Source organism: Tympanuchus pallidicinctus, unplaced genomic scaffold, assembly GCF_026119805.1.
Source record: "Tympanuchus pallidicinctus isolate F22 unplaced genomic scaffold, pur_lepc_1.0 scaffold1, whole genome shotgun sequence".
NCBI lineage: Eukaryota > Metazoa > Chordata > Aves > Galliformes > Phasianidae > Tympanuchus > Tympanuchus pallidicinctus.
Genome location: NW_026294618.1, coordinates 101,638,861 through 101,656,522, shown reverse-complemented (window position 1 = coordinate 101,656,522; position 17,662 = coordinate 101,638,861). Strand labels below are relative to the sequence as shown.

Here is a 17,662-nt window from a genome sequence, read left to right as displayed (position 1 = left end):
GACTGGAAGAAATTAATGTGCAGTGTTTTTTGGAGGCTGGTTTGTGTTCTGGTATTTTTACCCTTCTGTTTCATTCTTTCTTTACACCCCTTTTAAGCTTATATGTGATAGTCCATTTGGTCCTCCTTGCCCAGAAAGCATTTATTACAACTCTCCTGTAAACGCTTTTCCCCAGCCACAGCAATAGATTGTTAGGGTTTGGTTTTTCACTCTGTTTTAAAGAGAAAGCACATTTGCTCTTTTTATTTCCTAAGGTAGTTATTAAAATCTTTGCAGTCCTCCCCCTCTCCCACACATGGATGAATAAACTTGACTGCGTGCGGCAGAATTTTCAGAAGCATCTGCATGATTGAGTCATTTAAGCAGTCATTTACGCATCTCTGAAAATCCCAGCCGCTGCCTCCAGTCCTTGCTGCAAGGTCCTGCCTCTCCTTGAAGATGTTGCAATCTGTTCGACCGCTGCGGTCCAGAATTGGAAATGGAGCTTTGCGGATCAGTGCTGCAGCTCAGGCAGCAGTGCCCATCTGCCCCTTTCTTATGGCAGCCCAGCCATCGTTCTGAAGCGTGGATTGCGTCTTTACAAACAGGGCTCTGCCATCTGATAACTCTGCCATGCTTTAGACCTGTAGTGATGAGAGAAATAAATACAGCCCTCTGTTCTGAGAGCCCTACCTAAGGGAGCAGAAAGCTGAGGTCTGTGGAATAAATGTCACTGACTTTGGGGGGAAAACGCTAATTTCTGAACTGAAATCTCCATTTAGAAGTTTAACAATATGTAGTTGTGTTTCTTTAATTCCAGATCCTCAGTAGAGCCCATAAATGTTTTCCATATGTTAGCAAATAAATTTCTCCTGTCTTGTACGTTATAAATCGTCTTCTCAAGAGATGCAATCTGAGTAAGACTAGCCATCCGCTCCGTCCCTGCTGGGGGAAGCATTGTCTTTGCAGCGGGCTGAGATTTGTCTTCATCCATCCAGCCTGCATCTTCAGACTTCTTTAATTAACATTCACTTTGCAAATACCATTTAATAAGGATCGAATGATTCTCTAGTTCCTCGGCCACAGAATTTGCTGTATAATTGAGTTCTTCTGCAGATTTTTTCCTTAATCTACACTTTTACTTTCAATTACAGATAATAATCCCACATGACCATGAAATGAAAAATGTGAAGTGAGTCCAAGGAAAGAAAGGTCAATGTCTTCCAGAGCCTGCAGAGTGCCTGAAACAGTCTCATTTTAGTAAGCCATCCAAAAAAACAGAGGTGTTCATTCTGAAACCCTGTGGCCAGTGTAACTGAATTGCTGCTCATGTGTTTTTCAGATAAAAGGGCAGCAGTGTGCCTGCTTTAGTGCTAAAGACAAGACTCCCACTGGCAGAGGAACGATGGCTCCTGTGTCCTCTCTGCTTTAGGAACCTAAAAATGGCTGCAGTCCTCTTTTGGCTTAACAGGAATGAGAGGAAAAAAAAACCCAAAAACACAAAGAAAACCAACCTTGCTAAGTTTCACAATCATGTTACAGTGGTAGCTGTTTCCTGCAATTAACAGTAATTCTAGAAATCCTAGTCTTTGTTGAAAGTGAGACATTCAGAGTTTTTTGCAGATGGTGATGTGATCTAGAAAAGCATAGCTGAGCTACAGGCTTTGGTTCATTGACATCTAGACTCAATCCACTGCTTCTCTTGCAGATTTCCAGGATCATGGCTAAAAGCTTGCTTGCCTTCTTTCTCCAGAAGCAGAACAGGGCAGATGCTCTCTTTTTTCACTCAGGGGACCTGGACACACCTTGCTGCTACCAAGTTTACCCATTGTTTTCCCTCCTGTAGATAGCTGGCATCCTGCTGCTAGGATCCATACCTACAATCTCCAGACTCAGACTTCCCCCACAAAGCCCTGTATTCAGGGTAATCCCACACCCCTCACAGCCCTTTCTCAACACAGAGATGTTCCCCTGTTGCTCAGGGATGCTGGAGCCAGGAAGCTGTCCCACAGCTTGGATGCTGCTGGCGTTCGCTGCTGGGACAGGCGCGATGCTGGCGGTGCGGGTTGTGGCAGATGTTAACGTTACAGCCCTCCTCGCATCTCTTCTGGTTCCATAATTAAAAAAACAGATTTCTCCCTGCTGCCTTTCCATGAAACCTTTTCCCTACTTTCATCTCCCATGTGGGCCTCAAGTGTGTTACAGCCTCACTATTAAAATTTATAAGATTTATGTTAGTTAGATAAACACTAAATCTAACTTTTCTTGCTGGCTTGGTCGTTTCATATTCAGATGGTTCTTTTAAAGAACGACTGCAGCTCATTTTCTTTAAAGTACATACGTAGAGACCCAGCCCAGTTACTTTGGATGGCTATACTTGTGCATTTTATTTCTTTCATGGGTTTGCACTTGGGATTAAGAAGCAGCAAGAGCCTGCAATTTCCTTTTTTCTTAGGCTGAGATATGGTAACATCAAGGAAAAGCTGCTCTTGGAGGAGCAGAGCTCTGGATGGTACTGGGGGGGTGCAGTGCTTAGGTTGTCACTGCAAGCAAAGCAGCATTGATGCTCCGTAAGACCAAGCAAAGCGACTGGGGACCCATCACAACAATAGAGTCAGGTGGCATTACCTGTGGTATTCTTGCTTAGCAATGCCCAGATAACAGAAGGGTTCAGTGCTCCTAACCACATCCTCTGCACTTGGAGCACAGCTATTCCAACTGAGATGAAAAAATACATAGAACCATAGAATACATAGTTTGCAGAAGACCGCTAAGTCATCAAGTCCAACCATCAGTACATCCCCACCATGCCCACTAACCCATGTCCTTCAGGGCCATGCCTGCCTTTTTCTTGAAAGATTCCAGGGATGGTGACTCCACCATTTCCCAGGGCAGCTGTTCCAATGAATTACCACTCATTCTGAGAAAAAATGTTTCCTAATATCCAACCTCAGCCTCCCCAGGCGCAACTTAAAGCCATTCTCTGTCATCCTATTGCTGTTAACCTGAAAGAAGGGGCTGACCTCCACCTCACCACAACATTTTTTCCGCCTCTTTTCCTCAAGTTGACTTTGTCTGGATGAGTTTATGTTGGTCAATGGGAACAGTAACATTCAAAGAGGTTTTCAGTAGGGAGAATCAAGTGGGAAGTTTTTCTCTGGTTGGCAGGACTTCATAGCGGTGTGCTTCCCCCTTCAGATTTTCCAGTTTCTTTTAAGTGATACTGGAAATTAACCCACTTATTTCTAATTATTATACAAATAAAGCAAGTTCTGCTTACTACAGTGATTGGATACAATTGTCCCTGAGACAGAGATGTCACCTGGAAGGGCAGCTGCTGTTTTCCTAAGTCATTCAAAGCCACAGGAGTGATGGTTGCCTACCTCACAGAAGGATACACTGTACACTGTTGTCAAGATACACTGTACATAAAATCTGTTTATTCTTACATATCTTGCAGGTTCACAGTATGTGAATGAGGAGCTTAGGTGAGCTGATGGGAGAGATAAGCAGTGGATAGGTTTGAAGCTTTGCTTCCTTTGAAAGAAGGGAGACAGAGGACTTCTCAATTTCTGCTTTGCCTTATTGTATTTATTGCATTACTTCTTGCTCTCAGGTCAATCTCTAAGGGGTAAAGTATTCTGAGACCAGAAATACGCAGTTCAGGGCAGGTCTCAAATGCACTGAGTCTTTAAAACAATTTTCTCCTTTTTTCTCTCCTTTTTTTTTTCTTTCTCTCCTCTTTTTCTCAACCCGTATCATGCTGGTTGCTTTCCCCCACAGTCTGCAGGCTCCCAGGTCCCTTGCAAGGTGACCTGTTGCTCCGGCAGTTCTGGCTGGAGGAAGCAGTCCCTTCAGTGAATTATGGCCTGCTCACAGCCCCTGCTATTTGGGGGGTGTGTGTGAAGACTGGCAAACAGCATCTGTTGTTCAGCAGCAGATTATTAAGCAGATAATATCTGTGTCGCGCTCCCTTGAGCCTTGCTGTCCTGTAGTTCTCTGTGTAGCTAATTAGAGTGGTGATGTGGAAGTGTCAAACTGCTTTGCTGAGGGTAAGCAACTCCTCTTGTTGCAATCTTTGTTCTAAGTTCTGTTTTTATGGTGTGTTTTCTGGCTCCATCCCATTCCCATATACACACACAGTTGGTTCTGCAGTGGGATTGGGATGTGTCCTGCGATCCTGCAGGAAACTGAAATCTGATCTTCTGCTACAATGGAAGTTTCCTTATAGCTGCATCCTGCCAGAACTTGTGTTACAGTTTGTGCACTGGCTGGGGATCCTTGTGTTCAATTTGCTCCTTTTCCCTTGCTCCAGTGATGCAGAGGAGATTTTTGTTTCTTTCTGTTTTTAGCACTTTTTCTTCTTTTCCCCATGCTTAATGATGATGGGGTGGCATAGTTAAGCGTGCCAGTTCTTTCAGTATTATCCTCACTTTAATTCCTGTGTTGTACATAACCAGCCTTGCCTTCATTTAAGTGATCTCCCAGCTTCCAAAAGCCTGTTTCCTTGTAACATACAGTCCTTGGAGGCTTCTGGACAGGAAGGGTATCAGCAACCTGCCTGTAGGATTTGTTGTCTGAAGGTGAATGGAGCGGTGCTCTGCCAGCTGTAGTTTGTAGCTAATGAGTTCTTGCTCTGAGCGTATTGCAGCACCACTTTGCACTTGCATTCAGCTAGCTGAGTGTTTGTCTTCCAAAAAAACAATTTGGCTTGGCGTGGTAATATACTGCAGCTATGTGATGAGTTGAAGTGTGAAGCTGTTTATGAGCACGTTCCCTTCTAATTCTCCCAAGAAGTGAAGGAGAAGTGTGCAGGCTGCTGTGCCATCCAGAAGGGCAGCAAGTGTGGTGAGGTTTGACCTTTGGGCACAGGAGCACACAAACAGCCCAACCTGCACCACATCTGGGTCGCTTGTGTTTCCCTTCGGTCCTCTGCCGTTTTCAGGGTGAAGCAGACACTTAAAGGGAAGATTTTGCAGCACTTTACGAAATGAGTCTGTGGCCTCTGATTTTGGCCTTGCTTTTTGTTCAGCTTTGGTTCCCCAGGCGTTTCTTCAGCACCGTGTAGGGGAGCATAGGTGAGGGACTCAATTTGAAGCAGGAAGCCTAAAGGAATCACATTTGGTTCCCCAAAACTTGAGCATCGTACCCAAAACCACTGCCAGGAATGCAGCTCCAGCTGTCTGCTGCAAAGCTGGCAGAGCAATGTGAGGCCCCTCCTGTTTGCCAGCACAGGGAAGTGACCCCAGAACTGTTTTCCCACAAGAAAAAATTGATCGTTTTCCAGTGGTTTCACTCCTGCAGGGCCAGAGAAGCTCTTGGCTTCTTATGCAGCTACAAGACCTCCGGTACCATGCTCATGTCAATCCTGCACTGCCGCTGGATGTTTGATGGTCTGCAAAGCAGCTGGTGTAAAACAGCCACACAACTCCCCCTGAGCACCTGGTGGCAGTCCCCACACTTCGCTTCTCCAAGCACTTTTGTACTGGTGGCTGAGTGGGGCTGATGGAGATCTCAGCACCACTTTTTGGGAGAGGGGCTGTGATTTCTACACACTGTGTTTTGAACACAGGCAGATTGGGTTGGAATCCCACCATTTCGTGTAATGGGTATGGGCAAAAAATAAAGAGAAAAAAACAAATCGGTGTGGAGAGTTCAGGCCACTTGGAGCATGCACCCAAGTTTTGCTAAGTCTAACCATAATTTGGTTTTGTCCTCTGATTTTATTTATTTATTTCTTTATTTCTTGTTCTTGGATAGCTTGCAGAGAGGAAGGAGGAGTTTGGGAAAGCTAAATGATGCAATGTGCTCTTACATGAGGCTCCAAGAATGATTGTTCCTTTAAAGCGACAGTCTGCCCCTTTTAAATAAATATCAAAGAAGATCCTCCAGTTGACCAAAATCCTGCAGCAGGATGCTGCCCACACCCCCAGGCTTGTGCTGGTTTTAACTGAGAATGCAAAAGCCCTGGGAGCTCATTGTGGAGCTCTGCCCAGCGCAGAGATGCATTATAAACAACTGCATCTAAATAGCTGTGTTCCCTCCCCTCACCTGCCTAATGTGTTCTGCCAAGGGTCTGCTTTCCCTGTGTCTTGTAAATATTTTATGAAAATTAAATCAGAAGTGATTACAGCAGGCAGTTCATCTGTCTCTGGTTCTGACTGCAAGAGGAGAGGGAAGGCAGAAGTCAGTGCCACTGCATTTTTAAGCAGAGCCTGACATTTTTACGGTGCATGTGAAGAGGGTGTTTTTAAAGTTTGCATCAGCTGTTGGGTTCTATTTTAGTGATGGATTCCAGCTAAAATAACGTGGATGCTCAGAACTGTGTGAATAAATGACCCCTAACTGACTTCTTAAAATATCATATCAGTCTGCTGTGGGAAGTCTGCACTCAACTGTTTTTCCTCTCTGTTTGCATCCGAGTGTATTATACAGGAGCAGTGTGCCTATGAACTTGGAGGTTGCAGCGTTTCATCTGTACATAGCAAAGAAGTGAATGATGGACTGGAGGCTCCAGTTCTTGCAGCTAATCTCGTTTTCGTCAGCATCTCCCCATTCCCCAGCCTTATTTTCCCCCTGCCTGGGAGTTTCTGCACGGAGGAGCTGGAACTCAGTGCTGAGTTATGTGGAGCCATCTGTTCCTGGCTGCCCCTAGAGCTGCACAGGCTCTCGCCATCCTCTGTGTGCGTTGCTCAACACCTGCCAGCCGAGCTTAATTCCTTTATTTCCTAGCATCCACATCAGTCTTCTGAATGAAAACCTTTTCGGCAGTGCTGAGTGTGCTAAGTTCCCTCTTAGCACCTGAAAATGGGGAGCCAACGTTTCCCTAATTAATGGCAGCCATGCTGAGAGCAAGCATGTCAAAAACAGAAAACTTCAGGGAGGAGCTGGGACCTGCACAGTAATGTACCAAGGCAGTGATGTGCTCTGTCCAGGTGACAGGGCTGCCTTGATCTGAGCTTTTCTCTTGCCACATTCTGCTCTTCCCTTCAGAGTACCTGATGCAAAGACATGACAAGGTACATCAGCCCAGTGGTGGAGTAAGGGAGAGATTTCATACAGGAAGGAAATGTCCTGTGGATGCTGCATGGCTGCAGTCTTCCCCGAGCTTCCGCAGGCTTTCAAATGCCCGCCTTTGCAGAGCTGTGTCGGGTGCCTCGTATCACTGGCAAGCAGCTAAATGCAAAAATCTCTCCGAGGTTTCCCCCACAGCACATCTGATTGCTTGATGTATCGTTTTAGCCGTGTCTGATTCTCATGGGTTCATTTCAAGCCTTGCAGCGAGCTGCTAAGCCACATCTGTGGAGCATGCTGAGCTGACCGGCGATGCCAAGAGCGGCTTTAGCACAAGCTTAACAGAGATGATCTCGTGCACAGACTCCTTGTAAATGCTCCTCCAAGTTTTGCTGACTTAAGGCAGCACAGCCACCGGGATGTTTCTGGCACCGAGCTCCATAAGCATGAAAGTTTAAAAAAAAATTAAAAAAAAATAAAGGTAGTAGTAGAGCGTCTGCCCTAAATACACAGGGCACATCCAGTGAATGGAAAACATGAAATCTTTTTCTCTCTTGAATAGAGAGCAGTAGGCGTTGAGATGGGAGCTGAGAGTTTTGATCTTCCCCTCTGTGTGACGCTCAGAAGTGCTGTGTCTCTTCAGGCTTACGAATGAAAGCTAGAAGTGAGAGGAAAGAATTGGTCTTGCAAGATTAGGCTGAGGGAGTTCTGAGAGACCATATTTTATCTTAATCTCCTTGGAAAGGTGGAAGTTTCTTTACTTTGTGTCCAAAATAGCTCTCAGACTTCCTCTTCGCAAAGTTCATAAACAGCGGAGGCTCTGCAGATAAGCCTCAGCTTCAAGCACAGGTCTGTAGCATTGGCTCTCTTTAGCACCCCATGGACTTTTATCATTTTTCCTTTCCGTAGTGATAGTGCAGCTGTGTTTTCCCTTTTTCCAGTGAATGAGGAGGGCTGTGCTGGGGCTCCCGAGCAGTTATACGTGGGCAGAGCAGGCAAACAGCAGGATGCTTCCCTGTTTTCAGGCTCATCCTCAAGCTGTGATTTGGTGACCAAGTGGGGCTTCTTTTCCTGGGGATGATGTGAGACAGCAAGTGGCTCCCCTTTAGCACGCACAGGCTTCTCACAATGAAAGCAGGAGCAGCTGTGGAGAGGTTATGCTGCTGAAGTGTCTGCCTTGGTGAAGATGAGACCCACCACATTCTGTGTTTCCACATGGGCTGCATTGAGAACCCTTCAGGTGGGGATGAATCAGCCAGCAGACCTGCCGCAGAGCAGCGTGTGCAATAGAGAACAGGTTAGCTCACAGACAGCTCATGCTTCAGAAAGGCCAGGCTGGCACAGATCAGAGACATTGATTGCAAAATGACATGTTCAAAATTGTGATGCTTCTATTCCCCATCACCTTCTCCATCTCATGTAGCTGTAAAAATCCTACAGAAAGAACAAACCATCTTGTTTGACCAGCAATTATTCTTAACAGCAAACTTGCCGTAGCTGGCTGAGAGCATTTGTGGAAGCTGCAAGCAGCAGCTCCCATGAATTCCCTCAGGCAACTGATTTCTGACGAGCTGCTTCATAATTTGGAGATGAACCGCTCTTTTTCCTGGTCACCCTGGATATTGCACTGTATGAACAAAACTGTTCCGTGAAGCCCTTGGAGGAAAGGTGATCTTTTCATCCAGATCAGTAGCTGGGAAAGGGGGAAGCTTCTTATTTCTCATCATTTTTATGATCGATACTTATCTCAGAATATTACTTAGGCACCTGATTAGCCGGCTGTTCTTGTGTAACAAATCCATTTAAATGAGAAGTAAACTGCAGTAAATTATTAACATAATCTTCTGCACTAATGACTAGGTTTTTTAAATTGAATGAGTCACTTCTTAAATTGTGAGAGGGAAACAGGGGCCAGGGACACTTTTTTCTTTCGTTTTAATGATTACAGTACAACCATTTGCACGTAGAAATGCAGTGTTTTTTTCTCAAAGCAGCCGTATCACACATGCGGTACGTGTGCTCGCTCAGATACATTCAGCTCACTTGCAGAAGGAAATGTGTAGTGTGGGTTTTATAAAATTACTATTATGGCCATGATTAATGATTTTGTTATCCGAGCAGCAAAACCACAAGACTTTGCAGCCGCCATAGCAATCACAAAACTGCAGTATGTGCCGCACAGAAATCGCTAATTGAGCGTCGAGGGCATGTTGAAACGGCGTTTCTTTGTGGACTCGCTGTTCCAACTGCTTTAGGTTTGGGTTCATTCCTCTTCTGTGACTACTGGGCATGTTTTCAATAGTTTTTTCTCTCCCTCTCAAAAAACAGTGGAGCCAGATTGGTTTCAGCAGGCTTTAGAGGAAGACAGTGTTTGTCTTAGAAACCAATGGTTTGGACATGCTTTTCCATCAGTGAAATAGCCTGACTCTAGAGACTGTGCGCTTTTTAGATTTATTCCTGTAAGCAAGTGTGTTATATTTGGGTGACCTGCAGTAAACCTCTGATGTCTTCCCTTTTGTCATCTTCCCCCAAATTTTCACTGCTGTGGTGGTAGCAGAAAATGCTAGCCAACACAGTCGTGTTGTATGGCACAGGAATTGTTTTCTGCTTCCATCACGGGTGAAGTTCTTTTCCTTGGGGTTGAGTCTGACTTTTAACAGTCACCAAGTTCAGATTCAGTTGCAGTTGAGTAGTAACCATAGTAGTAACGTGGTTGAGCACCACAGCTTTTGGGGCTTGAGCGTCTTATCTTTGATTTTTGGTCAGTTACTTTCTTCTGAGAGCTTCTGTATGGCTTCTTGAACCACATTGTGGGATTTATCTCAAGTCCTTGCTTCTTTTGAACCTTATCTGAGCACGTTCCAAGTGCCTTGTGTTCTCTTCCAAAGGATACAAGAATAATAATCACTTCCTACTCCCCTTCCACATGGGAGTCATGATTCTATAGACTTCTTCCTTCCTGTCTTCACATTTCTTTCCATTATCTCTTTTCCAAGGTGGAGAGAGCCAACCTCACTAGTTAGCCCGTATTCAGAAACCTCTGATTGTCCTGTTGATTGCCATGGGAGCTTTGCCATGGTGGAAATACTCTTATGAAGATTTCAGTGCTGGCACTTGTATTTTTTTTTTAATCTGCTGATGAGCTCTCTGTCATAGAGCTGCTTGTTTTAACCCTAAGACCTCTTTTCTCGGCAGCGATAGTTATTTTAGAGTACATCATTGTACATGGCAGATCAAGATGTTCCCATCAGATTGCGTATTAGTGGTAATTAGAGTGTGTTGTTGTTGTTTAACATCTGATCCTCTAGCATCATAAGGTTCTTAAGCAAGTTTTCAGGGTCAGCTTTCATTTTTACTCCTCTGAATAACTTCACTGTCATGAGAATGTTTTATCATCATGCTGCAACCCTGCAACCAGTTGCCTTCAGCCTTGTCAACCTGGAGGCAGCGCAGACTTTTTTATGGAAGAGTGAGCAGAGAACTAGACTTGGATATCTTACTTTCTACCTTTATTGGTGCTCAGAGCAAGTGTTTGCATTGGCACACTGCCCCTCAAATCTGAGGACACTGAATGTGGAAATGAAGCAATTTTTAATATGGTTAAAGCAGAGGCCTGAGCCGCAAGCCTCTTTGGTATGCTGCAAACAGGTTTTGTAGCCATGTTGACACATGTGAAGGAGAGGCTCAGTTGCCCTGCTGGCTCTGAAGGAGGTGAAGGCGTGGAGCAAAGGGTAGATAAGATATCCAGCACGATAAAAATTGCTCCAGCCTTTCTTCCAATTGCCTCTTGCAGAAATATGGCTTTCCTCGTGGAGCCATGTGTGCATTCAGCAAACAGCACACTTTGTGTTGGCTGGTTATAGCCCCCAGCTGTCCCTCTAAGATTATCCAGCAGTTACATCCAGTTCAGGACTTCTTTCCATCTAGCAGAGCAAGAGGGTTGCAGGCCAATGTATGCCACCTACTCCAGATGAGTGAGTTTCCCAGGCTTCTTTGTGTTCACCATGAGCACCCACAATGTAGTTGGAGCATACCCACGAAGGCTTGTCCCAGCAGGGCTCGTCTGCATTTCCACTGAAGGTGAAGGGTCCTGCTGGCACGGCACCATGCTAAATCCTTCTTCCTTTTTTGGCTCATGACAGTCAAAGTTTAACTTTGAGAGCGTGCTACAGGACAAAACTGCCTGCAATACAGGTATTTGGCTTTCTGTTCTAAGAAGCTGAAATTGAAGCTCTGCATCCAGGTCTGCACCACATGCAGTGCTGCAGAAAAGTACTTGTAGGAGAGGGCTCTTGTTACTAAATCCTAACTCTTCAAAGGTTTTCAAAATAGCCTGGAAGCTTGATATTATTTTGAAGAACTTGCCTGTAGAAGCTGCTAATTTTGTCTTCATGTGTCCCCAGAAAGTGCTAGATATAGTAGGGCTTGAAGTTACAGGCACAAAACTTAGCTTAAACCCCAGGTGTGAAGTGCCTGCATCTAGTAAGAGATGAGGACTGGGGTGATGAAACCATTAAAAGAAAAAAACTGAACACCAGTGCAGTTGCACTTCATAGGTTTTATTAGTATAACTTAAGGCTTGTTCTGATTCTAAATACTTGATTGTAAAATAATTGGGGGGAAAAAAAAACCACAACAATCTCACATGGATTAAAAGTAGGTTCACAAAGGGTGGGTCAGCCGTTCAGAACTCATCCTGCTTGTTTTACTTCTCAGATAACACAGTCTGACTTCACACCACACCGCAAACAGATCTGTGTATTTGCTTTCAACAAAACAAGGTGGCAGTTCAGTGCTATACGAGTCAAAGTGGGTCGACTAATATTTTGTGTTGTAATGCTTTAAGGTGTGTTCACGTTTGGGCAGCGTCTTGCAAAGCGTTGTTTTGAGAATAAACAAATAGCCACAGTGGCTGTTCTTGTCTTCTTGGATTACGAGACGTGTTTAGTACGATTCATTGAAAAATAATATTTAGAGAGTGCATTCTTGACCAAGAGAGAAGGTTTTTCAGGAAAAACCAGTCTTCTGCCATTGTTGATATAACCACCTTCCCCTGTTGAGTTTGTGTCTCCACCTAATGTTGTGGCAAATAGAAACCTCTCCGTTGGGTTTGCCTTAGCTGCAGCATGGGTTGTTAGTTGAAGGGAGTTGGAGATTTTTCTTTGTTTGTGGCACCAGTATTTTTGGAACATGTCATGTCACAGCTTTTCTGTCAGTTGTACCCATGGGCAAAAGGAGCCATCAAGGGGATGTTCATTTAACAGCTGTCCTTCGATATTTGTGGTAATGTGAAAAAGTCTAACCATCAATGAAAGGAATTCATGGGCCTGAACGTCTGGATATCGTAAGGAAAATACAAAGGTTGCATCCAAAAATAATGCCTCCTGTTTTGTACACCATCTATCTTGATGCATGTCAGAGGCAGATGTTGATGGGAAGAAAGGGCTGTGAAGAGGGGATGGCTAAGACTGGGTTATCCTGCTGTGCATTTCTGCAGGAAGAGAAATAAACGTGTTAAGAAGCTGCACAAATTGCCAACACCACGTTACTACACGGTGTTTCACCCTTTCATAATCATTGCTGTGGAGCAGTGCAATTAACTAACCTAAAGAAAGTGAGGTAGCAGTGTAAAAAATACAGGTAACGTTCATTGTACATTAAAGATTAGCAACAAAAGGAGAAGAAAAGCCCTAAAAACTTTTACAGGAAAGCTGAGTATTTAAGTTGCCTGCAGTGAACTGGAATTCACCGTTTGGAGAAGAATGCTGAAAGAAGTTTTTTGACTCAGGAAGGCTTAAAAAAAAAACAGGATTTCTGCAGTCCTGAATGCACGTCAGGATGTAAATGACAGCATCATTTGAAGGAGTTTAAATATGTGCTTCGGAGGTAGCTTCCAGTGTGAACATTCACCACCACGCAGTGCCTAGTACAACAAATAATGTGCCAACTGCATATGAGTGGTGTTGGTGAATATGTCACTGGTGGGCTATGGTATACTTAATTTTTCCATGTGTGTGGCAACGTGTTTTATGGCCTGGCAACAAACCTGCTTCTTTCAAGAGTTTTATGTGAAACCTGTGAAAGCTGCCTGCCGTCAGGTGTTGCCAATATCGCAGGTGTGTGCAAAGTCAGTGAGTAGCAAAACATCTCTTTTAAGACTGCGTGCTGTAACAGTTGGACATATTACAAGCTTTTTCCCCTTTCCATTTCTTACAGAATGCAACAGATAGCTCCTCCAACTCCTCTCAGAAAAGGGAACAGCCTGTGCGAACTCTGGCATCTCCAGCATCCTGTGAAAATCGAAGAATTTGCACTCGTGGGCACCTTCATGACCATTACAGCTCTGACCACTACCATCTAGAACAAGTAAGGCACTACTCACTGTTGGGACACAAGGGGCTGTCTCAATCATAGTTAGATAAGTCCACATAGCGTATGGCTCCCCACCACCAAAAACACTCAGAAAATCCTCACTCCTTTCTCCTCCTCTGCCAGCTTTAGTTTTAAGTGGCATTTAATTATTAAAATAAATACATGTTTACACTGACTTTAAAATGTTAGGTCTTTTCAGAACTTACAAGGAGCTTATAGTCAGGAGGAAGAATTACTTTTTACATGGTCTGATAGCGATAAGACAAGGGGGAATCGTTTTAAACAAAATGGAGATTTAAATTAGGGGAAGATCTCTTTGTCAGAGGGTGGTGAGGTGCTGACACATTGCCCAGAGAGGCTGTGGATGCCCCCAGATCCCTAGAGGTGTTCAAGGCCAGGTCAGATGGGGCCTTGAGCAGCCTGAGCTTGTGAGGGGCAGCCCTGCCCTCAGCCGGCGGGTTGGAACTAGGTGATCTTTAAGGTCCCTTCCAACCAAGCCACTCCATAATTCTGTGATTCTTCGTGCAAACAGCTTATTAATCTTTTCTCCCTCTTTATCTCCATCCCTGCTTCTACAGTCAGTACCACGATCCTACCGGCACGTCAACTTTCCAGATGACGATGAGGAAATAGTACGCATCAATCCTCGGGAGAAGATTTGGATGACTGGATATGAGGACTATCGCCATGCCCCAGCACGAGGAAAGAACTTCGATCCTGATGACGTGGACTCCTACGTACGTTTTGCCAAAAGCGAGTCCTCAAAACACGAGTACACTTATCCTTACGTAGACAACTCAGACTTTGACCTGGGTGAAGATATCAAGGGTGCTGTGATAAAGACTCAACCTGTCAAATTCAAGCCCAGACGGAAGGAGGATGGTGAGAGGTCACGGTGCGTGTACTGCAGGGACATGTTCAATCATGAGGAGAACAAACGGGGTCAATGCCAGGATGCTCCTGACCGCATCAAGACTTGCATCCATCGAGTGAGCTGTATGTGGTGTGCAGACACTATGCTCTATCACTGTATGTCCGATCCGGAAGGAGACTTTACAGATCCTTGTTCGTGTGACACCAGTGATGAAATGTTTTGCCTCCGGTGGATGGCCCTTATCGCCTTGTCTTTCATTGCTCCATGTATGTGCTGTTACTTGCCGCTTCGGGCTTGTTACCACTGTGGGGTCATGTGCAGGTGCTGTGGTGGAAAACACAAAGCTGCTGGATGACTACAAATGAGTTCGGTGTGTTATGTTTTTCCTGTAGTTCGGGGAACACATTGGTTTTGGAGCATTGAGATCACTTATTTTGATGCAGCCACTGTGCCCAGCAGCATCCAGAAACCACCAGTTTGGATCATTTTACGTTCGATCGTCTGGGGCTCACACTGCATTGATTTGCTCATCAAGTGTTCTAACTAACTAACGTACAGCATAGACTTTTGTATTATTAATCTGTAATCAAACAGACTGTCTTGTACATGTTTATATTATTTTTTCAGTTAAAACGAGTTTAAGAACTGCTTTAAATGGTGGTGGATTGTAGAACATCTCCAGGTTGTGTCCGTCTTGCCTCTGCTCGCGCGGTACCATCGGTGTGCCAGCAAGTTTTGGCATTTCTCTAAGCGGGGTGGCGTAGTGAACGAGATCTCACTTGGAAGATATTTTAACTTGCTGTCAAGTTATTGTGTGTATGGAAGGTGTGCTAGTAACAAACTTGTACCACAACACAGTATTTCTGTCACTGGTTTTCTTTTGTTTTGTTTTTTTGTTCTGTTTTCCAAAGCCAAAATAGCCATGTAAGCTGCAGTTTCTCTTCTAGAGTCCATCGTCATTTCCTTCAGCAAACATCTTAAATTATTTCTCTGTTCTTAAAGCTCTGCGAACAGAAAGCGAAGCTCAGTTACCATAGTCACATAACCATTGAGAATCTGGTAGTTCTCCTTACCTGTAATCATTTCAGACCACTACTTGAAAGGGAAACTTTACATTTTAGTGTTTTCTTTTTTCCCTAAATAACTTTGGAAAAATAAAACTCTGTTTTCAGAGTTCTGCCCAAAAGAAGGGAACTTTTTCTTTAGACAGCCATGTAATGATTTGAGTATAAAACACTACAGTTCCAGATGAGGAAAATTGTTGTTATGCAAAGAATTATTAACAATGCAATGTCAAAAGCACTATTGTAATCCATGGCAATTCTGGGGAAATGCTGCATTAAGTGGTGGATTATATGGAAAATAGTGTTTGTTTGTTTTTTCCTGTATGATATGTGAGCACCAGAACACGTGTGCTCACGGTAGAAACTACGTTTAGCAGTCTAAACAGGTATTGAAAATCAAAAGCCAGGATGTTAACCACCACTTTCATTTCCTGACCTACGGTTCTGATTCTCCGGATGCTTACAGATGTCCAATGTAATGCATATGCAACCAGCATTTATGTAATTCTTTGTATAGGATAAATCACAGGAGTCTTTGCAGGAGCCAGACCGAAGCGTCTCCCTCACTTTCCCCTCCCTAGTTCACCACCCAGATTTATCAAGTGGATGCATAAGGTGCATACAGCGGGATAAAATTACTTTAATTTTTTTTAAATGTCATGTTGTCTTGTGTACAAGGCTTGTAATTAGCTGGAAAAAAAAGAGTATTTTTCTAATATATTACAGGAATAGCCAAATAATTTTTATTAAAAAAAAAATGATTTAGCGCAGTGAGCTCTAACTAGCATAGTACAATCTGAATACTTTGAGGCAGCTAGGGATTGGCTTGTCAAAGCTGGCACTGCTGTTCCTGCCATAATTTCTTTCTGCAGTAAATTGCCAGTGAGCGCATGTCCTTTCCCTCCCTCTATTGCACATTGACATCAGTCTTAAAAGAGAGGATTTTGTTTCTTTTTTTTTTTTTCTTTTTTTTTTTTGCCAAATAAATGTAAAAGGAACGCTTGCCATTTTGTCTTGGTGGAATGTCCCAACGGTTCCTCTGAGAGTTAATCACAGCTTTTTAGTAAACCATGAACAAAGTATGCAACGTGCTTATACACTATAGAGTTCGGTAGGCTTAATTTGTAGCAGTTGCTGGGGATCTTTTGGTTGGAAAAGAAAAAGAATGATAATGCAAAAGGGATGGAGTGTTACACACTCGGTGATGCGTCTGGGTTTGCTGAATGAAATATAAATATTTTGTGCCTAATAGCAGTTGACAAATCTCTCAATGGTGTCTAGTAAACATCAAGCCAGCCTCGAAAACAATTTTATGGAACAACCTTTTCCTTTTATTTCTGTTCTCCGAGTTGTTTCATGTAAACAAACATCTGTAAGATCTTCTCTCTACAAAGCACAACACTACAAAAAAGATCTTACAGTTTTTTGTCCGGTCTTGAAGTGCCCCTATTTATTTAAGTAAAGTAGACATACTCCAAGCCTTTCCGTATGTCTGAAAATAAAAATAAAAAATAATCATTAAAAAAAAAAACCCTCCCTTATTATTTTTTTTTTTTCCAGTTTTTCCTCCCTCCTTCTTCCTCCCTCTTTTCCTGTTGGGTTTTTGTAATACTTGTAGATTTTTGCTGCGTGCGTTCTTGGGTTTGTGAAGGCAGTGGTGTAAGGGCACAATGATAGAAATGGGTGTTTTTTGTAAATATTCCTCCTTACTTTCCACACTGCTGCTGAACAGTGTGTAGCGTTCTCCCAGTCAGCTTTGCAATACTGACATCAATCATTCGAGAGAAATTATTCAGATTTTATTTTTGTATCTGTGGTAACGAAACATTAACCAAATTTGTTTTCTGTCATGAAAAATGTTTGTTTTTTTTTCAAGCTATCGCTCACATTAACAAATTAAAGTGCCTGAAGCCTCATCATTATTGTATCTATATACTAAAAGTTAAAACCCTGTTGTATTGATTTTTATAAGCCTTTTTACCTCTGTGTAAAAAATATATATACAAGTGTATGATGTACATTTTAGTTCTTAACTTCTTTTTTTATTGTTTCTAATATGTATGATCCGTGTAGCTATTGCTTTAAAATGTACCATGTAAATATAAATACATCATATCAAAACGATGCCTTCGGTGTGGGGGTGTTTTTCAGGTGTTCTCTGTGATGTTGGGAGGGCGGCCTGTGGGTCGTCCTACCCAGCAGCCATGAAGGGCTGGGCTGTGACAGCACAGGATTTTCAGTCCTTTCTCCTCACACCTCGCCCCAGGGTGAGGGAGGGAGCTGCGTGGCCATGTTGGCTCTCACATGTGTTTGCAAAACAGTCTGAACATTTCCAGGTGCTCTGGGGAGCCCTGGAGGG

General features: G+C 43.6%; 1 protein-coding gene across 2 annotated transcripts in view; it reads left to right on the top strand.

Annotated features, from left to right (window-relative positions):
• SPRED2 (sprouty related EVH1 domain containing 2) overlaps positions 1–17,427 on the top strand; it is a 51,022-nt gene extending 33,595 nt beyond the window's left edge. For both annotated transcript variants that reach the window (XM_052699255.1, XM_052699258.1), the window contains exons 5-6: positions 13,210–13,359; positions 13,944–17,427. In XM_052699255.1, the coding sequence (XP_052555215.1) occupies positions 13,210–13,359; positions 13,944–14,594 (801 nt within the window). In that variant the 3' untranslated portion in view covers positions 14,595–17,427. The remainder of the gene's footprint in view (positions 1–13,209; positions 13,360–13,943) is intronic.
• Positions 17,428–17,662: the final 235 nt, after the last annotated feature.